The sequence below is a fragment of the Grampus griseus genome (genome assembly GCF_964374135.1).
Source record: "Grampus griseus genome assembly, chromosome: 17".
Classification (NCBI taxonomy): Eukaryota; Metazoa; Chordata; class Mammalia; order Artiodactyla; family Delphinidae; genus Grampus; species Grampus griseus.
The window spans coordinates 38,151,078-38,163,689 of record NC_139011.1 but is presented as its reverse complement, the minus strand read 5'-3'; the positions used below and the strand labels follow the sequence as shown (position 1 = coordinate 38,163,689).

Below are 12,612 nucleotides of genomic sequence, written 5' to 3'. Positions count from 1 at the left end.
GAAGAGTAGGCCTCGCTCCCCTCAACTAGAGAAAGGCCGCGCACAGCAACGAAGACCCAACACAGCCAAAAATAAATAAATAAATTTATTAAAAGAAAACCAATAGGAAGCATCATACTCAATGGTGACATGTCAAAGACATTCCTTTAAAAACAAATAACAACGCAAATATGATTTTTTCTTTTTCTTTTTTTTTTTTTGCGGTACACGGGCCTCTCACTGTTGTGGCCTCTCCCGTTGTGGTGCACAGGCTCCGGACGCGCAGGCTCAGCGGCCATGGCTCACGGGCCCAGCCACTCCGCAGCATGTGGCATCTTCCCAGACCAGGGCATGAACCCGCGTCCCCTGCATCGGCAGGCGGACTCTCAACCACTGCACCACCAGGGAAGCCCTGATTTCACTTTTGTTTCAGCTCAGAGACTTAAAATATTTCAATGATTCAAACATATGATAACAGAAGAAAGAAGAAATGATAAATGCAAAATTCAGGTTTCCTCTGAGATGGGAGGGAAGGGGACATCCGGATTGGAGCATCATATCTGGTCTTATATAGCAGTAAGAGTGTTCTTTTTCTCAAACTGTGTGGTAGGAACGTGGGTGGTCAACATTCTTTTGTATCTGCTTGGTATTAGATGTTTAAAATTTTTTAAAACCATAATATTGAGTGAAAACAAGTCAGACAAATGTATTCTGTATTTTATGAATATAAAATTTAAAATCAGGCAAAACTAAATGATCTTCACTTCTTATTTGAATGCATAACTTCTAAATGGCAAAACTATAAAGACAAGCAAGAACAATTCATATAAAATTTAGGACCGTAGTTACCTTTGGCAGAAGTGAGGGTAATGGCTTATGCAGGGCTCCCAGATTATTGGTGATGTTCCTTCCTTGGGCTGGATTTGGTACGTAGGTGTTCATTTTAGTATTGTTTAAACCATGCATAGGGCTTCCCTGGTGGCGCAGTGGTTGAGAGTCCGCCTGCCGATGCAGGGATGGCCGCTGAGCCTGCGCGTCCGAAGCCTGTGCTCTGCAACGGGAGAGGCCACAACAGTGAGAGGCCCGCGTACCGCAAAAACAAAAACAAAAACCATGCATGTAAATTACATAGCTTCTTTGATAAGTGTGAAGTAGTGGATAATAAACCGGTTTTGATGGGTAACATAAACTCGGGTATTGTCCTAGACAAATTTCATCACCTGCCAACATTTTTCCAAGCACACTTTGCGGGGGGTGTTTGTCACCTGCTGATTTTCCTAAGCCTTTTTTTTTTAAAATAATTTATTTATGATTTATTTATTTTTGGCTTCATTGGGTCTTCGTTGCTGTGCGCGGGCTTTTTCTAGTTCCGGTGAGCCGGGGCTACTCTTCGTTGTGGTACACGGACTTCTCATTGCGGTGGCTTCTCTTGTTGCAGAGCATGGGCTCTAGGTGCGCGGGCCTCAGCAGTTGTGGCACGCGGGCTTCAGCAGTTGTGGCTCGCGGGTTCTAGAGCGCAGGCTCATGTGACGCATGGGCTTAGCTGCTCCGTGGCATGTGGGATCTTCCCAGACTAGGGCTCGAACCTGTGTCCCCTGCATTGGCAGGCGGATTCTTAACCACTGTGCTGCCAGGGAAGCTCTTTCCTGAGTCTTTATATTTTTAGGCAATACCAGTTAACTATGAGCAACATTTTTTAACTGAAAGGGAAAAGACCTTTCACTTAACAGTCTACCACAGACTGCATTACTACAGTCCTTAAAAAAAAGGTTTAAATTTTCTAGGGCATTTGTATGTACAAAGAGTACCCAAATACTCCTCCTCCCCACTGCAGTTTCCCCAATTATTAACGTCTTTAATTAGTGTGGTACCTTTGTTTCAATTGATGAACAGCGACACATTATTAACTAAAGCCCCTAGTTTACATGAGGGTTCACTGAGTTTTACATTCTATGGTTGATAAATGCATGATATGTATCTACCATTACAGTATCATACATAGTAGTTACACTGCCCTAAACATCTCCTGTGCTTCACCTGTTGATCCCTCCCCTACTTCCTCTGCCACCCTGGCAACCTCTGATCTTTTTACTGTCTCCATAGTTTTGCCTTTCCCAGAATGCAACATAGTTGGAATCATACAGTATGTTATCTTCTTAGATTGACTTCTTTCATTTAGTAACGTGCATCTAAGGTTCCCCATGTCTTTTTTGTGGCTTGATAGCTTATTTTTCTTTTTTGGCTGTGCCACACGGCTTATAGGATCTCAGTTCCCCAACCAGGGACTGAACCCAGTCCATGGCAGTGAAAGTGCCAAATCCTAACCACTAGACCGCCAGGGAATTCCCTCATCTCTTTTTATTGCCAAATAACAGAAAGGTTTCTATCATTATCATCATAGCTATGTGCCAGGCATTATTCTAAGTGCTCTATACATATTAACTTATTTAAACCTTACAACTTTATAAGGTAGGTACTAGTAATATCCCCATTTTACAGATGAAACAAAGGAGATATTTTACAGAAGAAACAGAACAGAGAGCTTAAGTAACTAGCCCAAAGCTACAAAGCTAGTAAGTGGTGGAATAGAATTTGAAATCAAGCAGTTTGGCTCCAGAGCCTACACCCTTGACTACTGTACTGTACTGCTTCATGTAAAAATATCTAAAATAATTTTCAGGGCCTAATCTTGTTTATCAACTCATAGTGCTATATTCCCCAACTCTACCTCCTTGAAGGATCCTCATTCTTATCTTTTATGTCAATAAATTTAGGTATGTAAATAGCAGAAACTTTTCCATCTAGCACATTATTCTATATGATAATTATTAAATACTGATGAATAGTGACAGCTTTTTTGATCCTTTGCTGTATGCTAGACACTGCTAAGTACTTTCCATATACATTATCTTATTTAATCCTTACAACATCCCTTTGAGAAGGTGCAATTATTCTCTCTCAGGAGACTGAGACTTAAAGAGGTTAAATAACTAGCTCAAGATCATACAGCTAATAAGTGGTAGATCTGGGCCTTGAATCCCGTTAGAATTACTCCAAAGTCTGTGCTCTTAAACCCGTTATTGACTGGGCGATTTTTGCAGAAACTAACTCCTATGGCCGGTGATTTGTTATTAAGTGATATTGATATGTCTCTCTGGTCAATAACGTTCGGGTAACAAAAGACATTAATACATTTCTAGTCAATGTGTTATAACTGCTCTTCCCAAGTGCTTCTAATATTATCTTTTGGTTTACCAAACTTTTCAAATTAGCATGACATTTCTAAATTAACCTCAAACAAATAGGTATATGTAAAATGTTACATGTGTATGTAAGAATGTTACAGCAGCATTGATATGATAATTTTGCAAATATGGAATTGTTTGGATCAATGCTTAAACACCTAAGGTATATTTACAGAAAAGATGACTCCGCAACCGCTTTAAAAATGAGGGAGATCAATATGTAGTTACATGGAAGACCTTCAAGACAAGAAGAAAGCAATCTGTAGAGTAATATCTACAGTAAAGATCCATTTATGTAAACAAGCCAAAACCAAACTAGATGATTAAGTATATAATGAATAGAAAACTATCTGCTGGTTACACTCAAAACTCTTAGCAGTGGTCATCTTTGGGGAGGTAAGTGGAATGGCCAGTGAGTGACGGGGACTTTTACTTTTTTTTTAAAAATTTATTTATATATTTATTTTTCGCTGTGTTGGGTCTTCGTTGCTGCGTGTGGGCTTTCTCTAGTTGCTACGAGCGGGGGCTGCTCTTTGTTGCGGCGTGCGGGCTTCTTATTGCAGTGGCTTCTCTTGCTGTGGAGCGCGGGCTTTAGGTGCACGGGCTCCAGTAGTTGTGGCTCGCGGGCTCAGTAGTTCTGGCTCGGGCTCTAGAGCGCAGGCTCAGTAGTTGTGACGCATGGGCTTAGTTGCTCTGCTGCATGTGGGATCTTCCCGGACCAGGGCTTGAACCCGTGTCCCCTACATTGGAAGGTGGATCCTTAACCACTGTGCCACCAGGGAAGTCCTGGGACTTTTACTTTTTTTTTTTCTTTTGACTTTTACTTTTTAATCTACATAATTCTGTGTTGGAATTTATTCTACAACAAGGAGGTATTCACGTAGTAGTTTCTGAAAATGTTAAAAGACTTCAAAGAACAAACACAAAATGGTTATACATAGCCTTATTACCACAGTGTAAAAATGTAAAGCCAGAAGTAAGCTTTGAGAAAAAAAGTTGGAATTTAAACTTCATAGTTGCCCCACCTTTATTTAGGTAATAGGATTTAGTGTATACATTAAACTTTTAAAAAATAAATGAACAGAATGACACAAAGGAAAATCTGCATGCTATTTTATTTCCATTAGAAAAATATTATCTATATAAAATTTGGTCCAGTTTCTTCTCCTTTACCTCTACCATTCAAACTTAAATGCTTTAATTTTACTCAAGTAAAAGCAGAATCATGTATCTGACACGAGAACTAAATAGTTCACACCATTAAATTAATAGTTTAATTGAATTAGGTGTGCTGTTTATTATTTCTCAGGAAGAGTAACTCATCTTTCCTACATGCTATTTCCCTTTACTTTTATTTTTCTGAGTAACTATGTAATGTGTGTCTCTTTTCCCACATCCAGTAATGAGTGTTACAGAAGTGTAATTTATAACATCAGTAACTAGATTCATCATTAATCTTCAACGCATGTTCAATTCCCCTTATTATATGGTATTTCCATAATAACTTCAGATATTTCAGTCAACCTTACACTTTCCAACAAATACTGTAAAAATTAAGATGTTAATTTAAAAACATTATTAAAATTCCAGACTAAATAACACTGGGCCCACTTAGAGCGATGCTGTCACGAGAGGTCCTTGGACAGCTACTGCTTCAATCTCAACACGGCCTCCCTGTCAGGAAAATAATGAATAAATTAAGAGAGCGCCATAATACCTACTAAAAACATATGCAATTTTTAACATATGCATTTTTAACATTAAACTTATCAAAGAAGTAAAGGAGGGGGCACATGCACCAAGAATCTACAGTAGGCCAAGTTATCATGCTCAATGTGTTCGTCTATGTTAGCTCATGTGATTCCCACAGCAGCTCTATTATCAGGGGTTCTCTCAATGCAGAGGATTGATACACTGTAGCTTAGAAAGGTTGTTTAACCCATCCCAGGGCACAAAACCAAACAGCAGGGCTTCCCTGGTGGCACAGTGGTTGAGAGTCCGCCTGCCGATGCAGGGGACACGGGTTCGTGCCGCGGTCCGGGAAGATCCCACATGCCGCGGAGCGGCTGGGCCCGTAAGCTATGGCCGCTGAGCCTGCGCGTCCGGAGCCTGTGCTCCGCAACGGGAGAGGCCACAACAGCGAGAGGCCCGCGTACCAACCCCCCCCCCAAAAAAAACAAACAAAACTAAACAGCAGAGGTTCAAACCCATGTCTTATAACTCCAAGTTTGGAGCTCCTTCCATCACATTCTATACCTAAATAAATTTGAAGATACTGATCATTCCAAGTAACAAAAAATTAAAGCAACAAAAATACCACTCATAGAAGATAAATTTCTTTAGTGGAAAATTGCCAGAAGTCCATGAGAGCTGCTTCTTTATAGGTAGAAATACTGTGCTGCTAAGGGGCATAGGAAGAGCTTCTAGTTTGACTAGAATACCAAAGTAGGAATGGTGAGAAATCTATGAGCCACTGGTTTTCAGATGACTTTTTCTAATAGAAGGTCTAGTGTTTTTTTGTTTTTTGTTTTTGTTTTTGTTTTGGCCACGCCGCGTGGCTGGCGGGCTTAGTTCCCCAACCAAGGATCAGACCAAGGATCAAACCCGGGCCCTTGGCAGTGAAAGCACAGAGTCCTAACCCCTGGACCGACTGCTAGAGAATACCCTAGATTTTTTATTATATGATAGAAAAGTAAAATATTTACTGCAGAACTCACAGACCTGGCTCAGTTTATAGTCTCTAAGTAACAGTAAAACAATACAGCGCTATTTTAGTTTTTCTCACAATTTAAGTACTCTGATTCTGTTGTGTTCATGTCCATGTATGGCCTTGATTTTTAATTTTCTTAATTTTAAGACAAATGTGTACTTACTTTGGGCAAAGCAGCAACCTGGTAGGCAGCTCTTGCAGGAAAACTACTCTGGAAATCTAAATTTAAAAGAATTTCATTTCAGTTTTCAGATACTATGCTGAAACTCAACACTGCAGGATCAAGAATCTGGTAAGTGCTTCAGCTATGTGTCAGTTCTTAGATACAAGCAACGTGGAAAAGAAGAAGCTCATATTTATATTTGATAAGATATTTTGCCATGATTCCCATGATGTTTAATATTTTTAAAAAATCTTAGTTTTCTGGGGAAAAATATGAAAATACTCACATACTCTGACACTTTGATCTTGTTTGACATGAAGGAGGTTGTTTTTAAAGTGATAATTATAAGTAATGATGCCTTTTCCATGTTATACCTTTGTCTTATCTCACCAGGTGATAGGGATACTCATTTTCCCCACTAGGACAGCAATGTTAATAACAGATAACACTTACTGAGTGCTTACAACGTGCCAGCATCTGTTCTAACATGTTTACATGTTGTATTAACACATTTAAAATTCCAACAACCTTATAAGGTTTTATCCCCATTTTGCATATGAGGAAACCAAGGCACAGAAATATTAACTAACCAGCTAATGATCCTGAGAGAGTAGAACAGAGGTGGTGGCTAGACCTTATCACAGCGATAATAAATACAATCTATGTGTTGAAAAATGATTAGGAGGGCTTAGAAAGCCTGAGGAGGGTATAACAAAATGAAGCTTTAGGGAAATGGATTTGTCCGGTTGTAGTATGTTATTCTAGGAAATGCAATAGAAATATCTTGGATGTTTTCATGGGGGGGACAGTGTGTGTTTCTAATCAGGCTATTAATTCTTTTAGGACAGGATCTATGACCATTTCTTTAGCATCTCCCAACATTCCTAATTCATAATGGACACTTATTAAGGTTAATAGATACATTTCTCTTTAAAATGGAAAATAGTAATAAAGCCAAATTACTTACATTGTTTGTAGATGTCATTGACAGTATTGAAGTCGTTTATGTCAGCCAGCAAAACCGTTGTTTTTACCACTAGGAGATACATACATTGTCATTAGGTTTATTTAGTTATTTGGTCTGATCCAAAACATTACTTAGAAAAACAGTACTGATGAAATAAATTTCATATTTTAAGGCAAGACAAGAAAAATTTAAACATAAAATTTTTTTTCTCTGCCCATTTAGTCCTCCTCTGTCCCCTCTAGTGTGCAGTGTGCATCTGCACTGAGCATTAGCCGGACCCCTCCAACAACAGAAATACCTGCCCAACCATGAAGTTCAGTTCTTCTTCTGCTGGTGCCAGCCATGTGACCCCTTAGAACATAACATTTCTTACTTATGACCTTATTAATGGCACTAGCTATATTACTTGTGTTCTGCCTATTTTACAAGATTCTTGTTTCTTGCATGATCAAATGCGACTGAGCCTCCAATAAAAATAATAAGTAGATGACTTGAAATTATTCACCTAAAATATAGTTCTACAGGATCAATGATTATAATAGTGTAACTCTAGATATGGGAAGAAGCAACAAGAGAGAATCATTTCCTGGCTTTTGGCTACTATTAACAGAGCTTTAGTCCACTAATAGGACATTGAGTGGCATAGCAATGAAATCTCCACCTGACCTGGGAATGAGCATTTCTAGCACAGCGGGACAAATTGGTCACGAAATGCCTCCCAAACCTTGGCTGAAATTAAGATTGAAAGAGAGGGGACTGTAAAGTAAGAACGTTGCCCACCATCCAGTTCTACAAGAATCAAGTCATTAGCCACTGCGGTCGCTGACCTACAATATATTGAGAAAGGAATTCAGGTAAGAGATCAGGATAAGGCACTCTGTGCTCTGGGAAAACTGGCAGAACCGGCCCTCAGATACTTTCGGGAGAAAATTTTATGCACCTAGTTTTTCACATGTTCCCATACTAAGAGAAGCACTAAAACCATTAACTAAGATATCTGTTCCTCGCGAACAGCAGTAACCTTCTACCAAGATGTGTGCCATTTGGATTGCATGTACCTCTTTGCCAAAATCATATATATTCTGGCCTTTCCCCTTACCTCTTTGGAACAGTCCTCTGATCTTTCTGTAAGTCGGCCAGGTTATAATCCTCAGGTTGGGTCAAATAAAATTTTCCATTTTTTTCTTAGATTGACTAATGATTAACTTTTCATTGATATTATGTATATGGCTCTGGACTGTCTTGATTAAAATGGGACTGAAATTAAACCAACTTCAAATAACAAAGATATGGCATGATATATTACTGGATGCCATGTGTTCTTCAAAAAGACCAAAGAAATATCAAACAGAAATGTGAAATAATACCAAGTTGCTCACCATTTGTGAAGTCACAGCCTGCTGCTTTCAGAATTTCACCCATGTTTGTAAGAGCCTGTGAACCGAGGTAAGAAAGGCCTAAGGCACTGATGCTACATTGAAGCTTTAATTCAATTCAATTAACCATCTTTACTAAAATCTCCTTAAATAGCCTATGTTGCAGAAAAATCTCCCTTTTCTAGGAAATTCTACTCTTTGTAGGCCACCTCTATACAAGTGAATTGCTTCTTGGCTTTCTTTAATGGAATGAATCTTTCCGAAATACAGTGAGAAGTTGCCTCCTTTTGTGAGGAAAAAGACTGAACTCTCTTCCTCAGTGCTAGAATGGTGAAATTCTCAGCCAATGTCCACTAAGCTAAAATAGAATTATTGCTGGGGCTCCTAATTCCATATCACTCTGAGGATAAGTATGAGCTAGTAAGCATTAAAACCTGTTTTCTTTAAAGCAATATTTGATTTTAAAAAGGTTCTTTTCCTTTTTCTCAAAAAACAATAGTAGTAAATTGTGTACATGTTTGATATTCTGGGCTTTGGAAAAACATTAGTTTTTCACCCTGTCCTTAATTTATTATTTTTCAGTTCATTCTTCCACTTTGATTGGTCACATTGTAATAGTTGATGACTTAAAAAAATTAACCTTCTAAATAGGTAATACATAGATATGACAAAAATTCAAAAGCAATAAAAAAGCATATACAGTGAAAAGATGTCTTCCACCCTTACTCCCCCTCCCCAGTTTCCTTCATCAAAGGTAACCACTGTTTCTAGTTTCTTGTATATCCTTCCAGAGACAGTGAATGCTTGTACCAACATAAATGTATGTATCCTTAGACACACACACAGAGGGTAGCTTATTGTGCACGCTGTTCTGCATCTTGGTTTTATTTTATCATATAATAATTTATCTTGGAGATCTTTCCATATGAATTTAGTTGTACAGATGTAGCATGATTTATTTATCTAGTTCCTCATGGATGGACATTTAGATTGTTTTCTATCTTTGGGTATTACAAATGACTCAGTGAATGTATTAAATTATAATTTAATTCCATTTATTGGATTAGAATTATATCCCCCATTCTTATTTAAAAAAAACATACTGCATGTAACCTTTGATATTTCTCTTTCTAACAAAATGTTGACTTTTATTTTTGTGGTGGTGGAGTTTTTTTTTTTTTTTTGCAGGTCATTGGCCCTGATAAAACAATTTCCCAACCCAGGTGGAAGTGGCAAGATGTTTTCAATAATTCAGGGTTTTTCCCTCCCATTTTACTGAAATATAATTGACATATAACATTTATTAATTTTAGGTATATAACATGATGATTTGATACATGTATATACTGTGAAATCATTACCACAATAAGTTTAGTTGATATCCAGTAATTCAGGTTTAAGGTCACCTTGGAAAGTAAAATCTTTTTTTTTTTTGGTTGTTAAATGAGTCATCACATTTCCAACTTTCTACTGACATAAAACTGTCTTTAGTTAACCAGTAACTTAAAAAGTACTTATCTGATTATCTCTATAATAAACAAACCAGCCAAATGGATTCTTAATACTCCTCAATATTAAAAAGGAGTAGAGAAGGGAACTCCAAATGTGGAAAATGACTCACTTGTTTAGCCTCTTCTGCCACCCCTCCTGGCACAAGCTGTCCACTTGCAGGATCCATGCCTAGCTGTCCTGAAATGTAAATGGTCCTGTCGACTAACACAGCCTGACTGTAATGAACAGAAATCCAGGATATACGTAAAACATAAACATAAAATGTGAAACTCAATGCTAAAAGATTTCTTTGCTAAGACACAAAAAGAACAAAATGTAAAATAAAATAATTGATAATTGGACTTCATTGAAATTAAAACCTTTTGCTTACTGAAAGACAGCTTTAAGAAAATGAAAGCCCAAGTCACGGACTGCGAGAAAATATCTGCAAAACACATATTTAACAAAGGACTTGTATTCAGAATATATAAAGAACGCTTACAACTCAATAATATAAAGACAACTCAGTAAAAAATCGGCAAGTGATCTGAACAGACACTTCACTAAAGAAGACATACAAAAGGTGAAGGAGTAATGCAAACCAAAGGCACACTTATGATACCATCACACACAATAAAGCATCACTGATAGTAACAAGTATTGATGAGGATGTGGAGAAACTGGAACCTTCATACTTTATTGGTGCAAATGCAAAATAGTACACATTGGAAAATAGTTTGGCAGTTTCTTAAAAATTTAAGCAGGGAATTCCCTGGTGGTCCACTGGTTAGGACGCGCTTTCACTGCCGAGGGCCGTGGTTCAGTCCCTGGTGGGGGAACTAAGATCCCGCAAAGTGCGAGGCGTGGCCAAAAAAAAAAAAAACAAAACACATACACATAACATACAACCCAGCGACTTCTTTCTTAGACAACTACTCAAAAGAAATATGTCCAAAAACTTCACATGGATATTCAGAACAGCATTATTCATGATAGCAAAAAGGAAAAAAATAAAAATAAAAAACACGGATAGATCCAACTAAAGACTACATATTATTTGATTCTACTTATATAAAATTCTAGAAAAAACAAACAAAAAAAGCAGCAGAAAGTAGATTAGTGGCTGCCTGGGGCCAGGGGTAGGGGTGGGAATTGAACACAAACGGGTATGACGGATTGTTTTTGCAAGGGGGGGTGGTTTGCGGGGTTGATGTAAATGTTCAAAAACTTGACTGTGGCAGTAGGTGCATGACTCGATACATTTACCCAAACTCATGGAACTCTGCACTTAAAATGGTGAATTTTGTATGTAACTTAATACCTCAGTAAAGCTGTAAAACAAGCAAAAGAAAGCAATGCCAAGAGCACTTTTAAGAAAATAAGTAATTAGACAAGGTTGATCACTGCTGAAGGGTCAATTAAGGATCCACCTGTGAGGGTACATTTTTCTGCAAAGTGCTTATTTTCGGAACTGATTATTTCTGTAATGAGGATACTAAATATCAGAATTAGGATAAGGTCTCAAGAAAAAGCATAAGCTACACTGAGACCTGAAAGAGAGCCAAACACATCAACTTTAAAGGCAATTTATTTGTTTTTGGATAAAGAAGGCCCCGTCATTGTTTCTCTTAACTGTGATAAAAAAATATACATCAAACATAAAATTTACCATTTTAGGGACTTCCCTGGTGGCGCAGTGGTTAAGAATCCACCTGCCAATGCAGGGGACATAGGTTCGATCCCTGGTCCAGGAAGATCCCACATGCCGCGGAGCAACTAAGCCCGTGCACCACAACTACTGAGCCTGCGCTCTAGAGCCCGTGAGCCACAACGAGTGAAGCCCGCGCGCCCGTGAGCCCGTGCTCCGCAACAAGAGAAGCCACCGCGATGAGAAGCCCGCGCACCGCAACGAAGAGTAGCCCCTGCTCGCCACAACTAGAGAAAGCCCGCGCGCAGCAACGAAGACCCAACACAGCCATAAATAAATTTATATTAAAAATTTTTTTTACCGCTTTAACCGTTTTAAGGTACACAGTTCAATGGCATTAAATGTTTAAAAAATTTTTTTTGATAAAGAAAACAATATCAATTTAAATTTAGAAGTAAAATTTGTTTTACCCCATTTCACGGTTATTTAGAAAACAAGATATTCTCATTTCTAATTCCCTATAGTTTGTTTTCCAACATGCTCCCAACTTTCCTATCTTTCATTTCATGGCATTTCCCCTGATTTGCAGACCGTTATCTTTCTTCTTTATAATTTTAAATACAAAATTGATAATTTTATAACACGTAGTGGGTCTCTCGGTGGGCTTCCCGCCTTCCCGGGTTCCGTTTCCGGGTTCAGCATGTTGCATGAGGTTGCCCGGTGAACCCCGAAGGCCTGGCGCAGCTCGGACCCGGACTGGCCCAAGCCCCTAAGTTCCGACCCCACAACCTCCGACCCCACAGGCCCCGCGTCCTTCTCAGCTCCCACAGGCCTCCTGTACCTGTAGGGACCAAGGGCCGCTGGGGCTTTCGCGGTGCTGATCACCTTTCTGATCAAAGCCGACATGGCTAATCCTTTTTCCTTGCCGCCCCTCGGAGACAACTACCACGTATGCTGCTTCTACTCGTGTCTCACGGGTCTGAACAGCTGGGGCTAGAATTCCTGCTTTAAAGAGTGGCTGGTTGGCGGGGAG

At 38.9% G+C, this 12,612-nt stretch overlaps 1 protein-coding gene across 1 annotated transcript; it reads right to left on the bottom strand.

Moving 5' to 3' along the window:
* Window positions 1-4,248: 4,248 nt before the first annotated feature.
* RIDA (reactive intermediate imine deaminase A) lies at window positions 4,249-12,582 on the bottom strand. The gene is made up of 6 exons (XM_082674825.1): window positions 12,421-12,582; window positions 10,062-10,167; window positions 8,444-8,498; window positions 7,065-7,133; window positions 6,098-6,153; window positions 4,249-4,898 (listed from the first exon to the last, which is right to left on the bottom strand). The coding sequence occupies exons 1-6, from the start codon at window positions 12,483-12,485 to the stop codon at window positions 4,836-4,838; spliced, it is 414 nt and encodes a 137-aa protein (XP_082530951.1). The 5' UTR covers window positions 12,486-12,582; the 3' UTR covers window positions 4,249-4,835.
* Window positions 12,583-12,612: the final 30 nt, after the last annotated feature.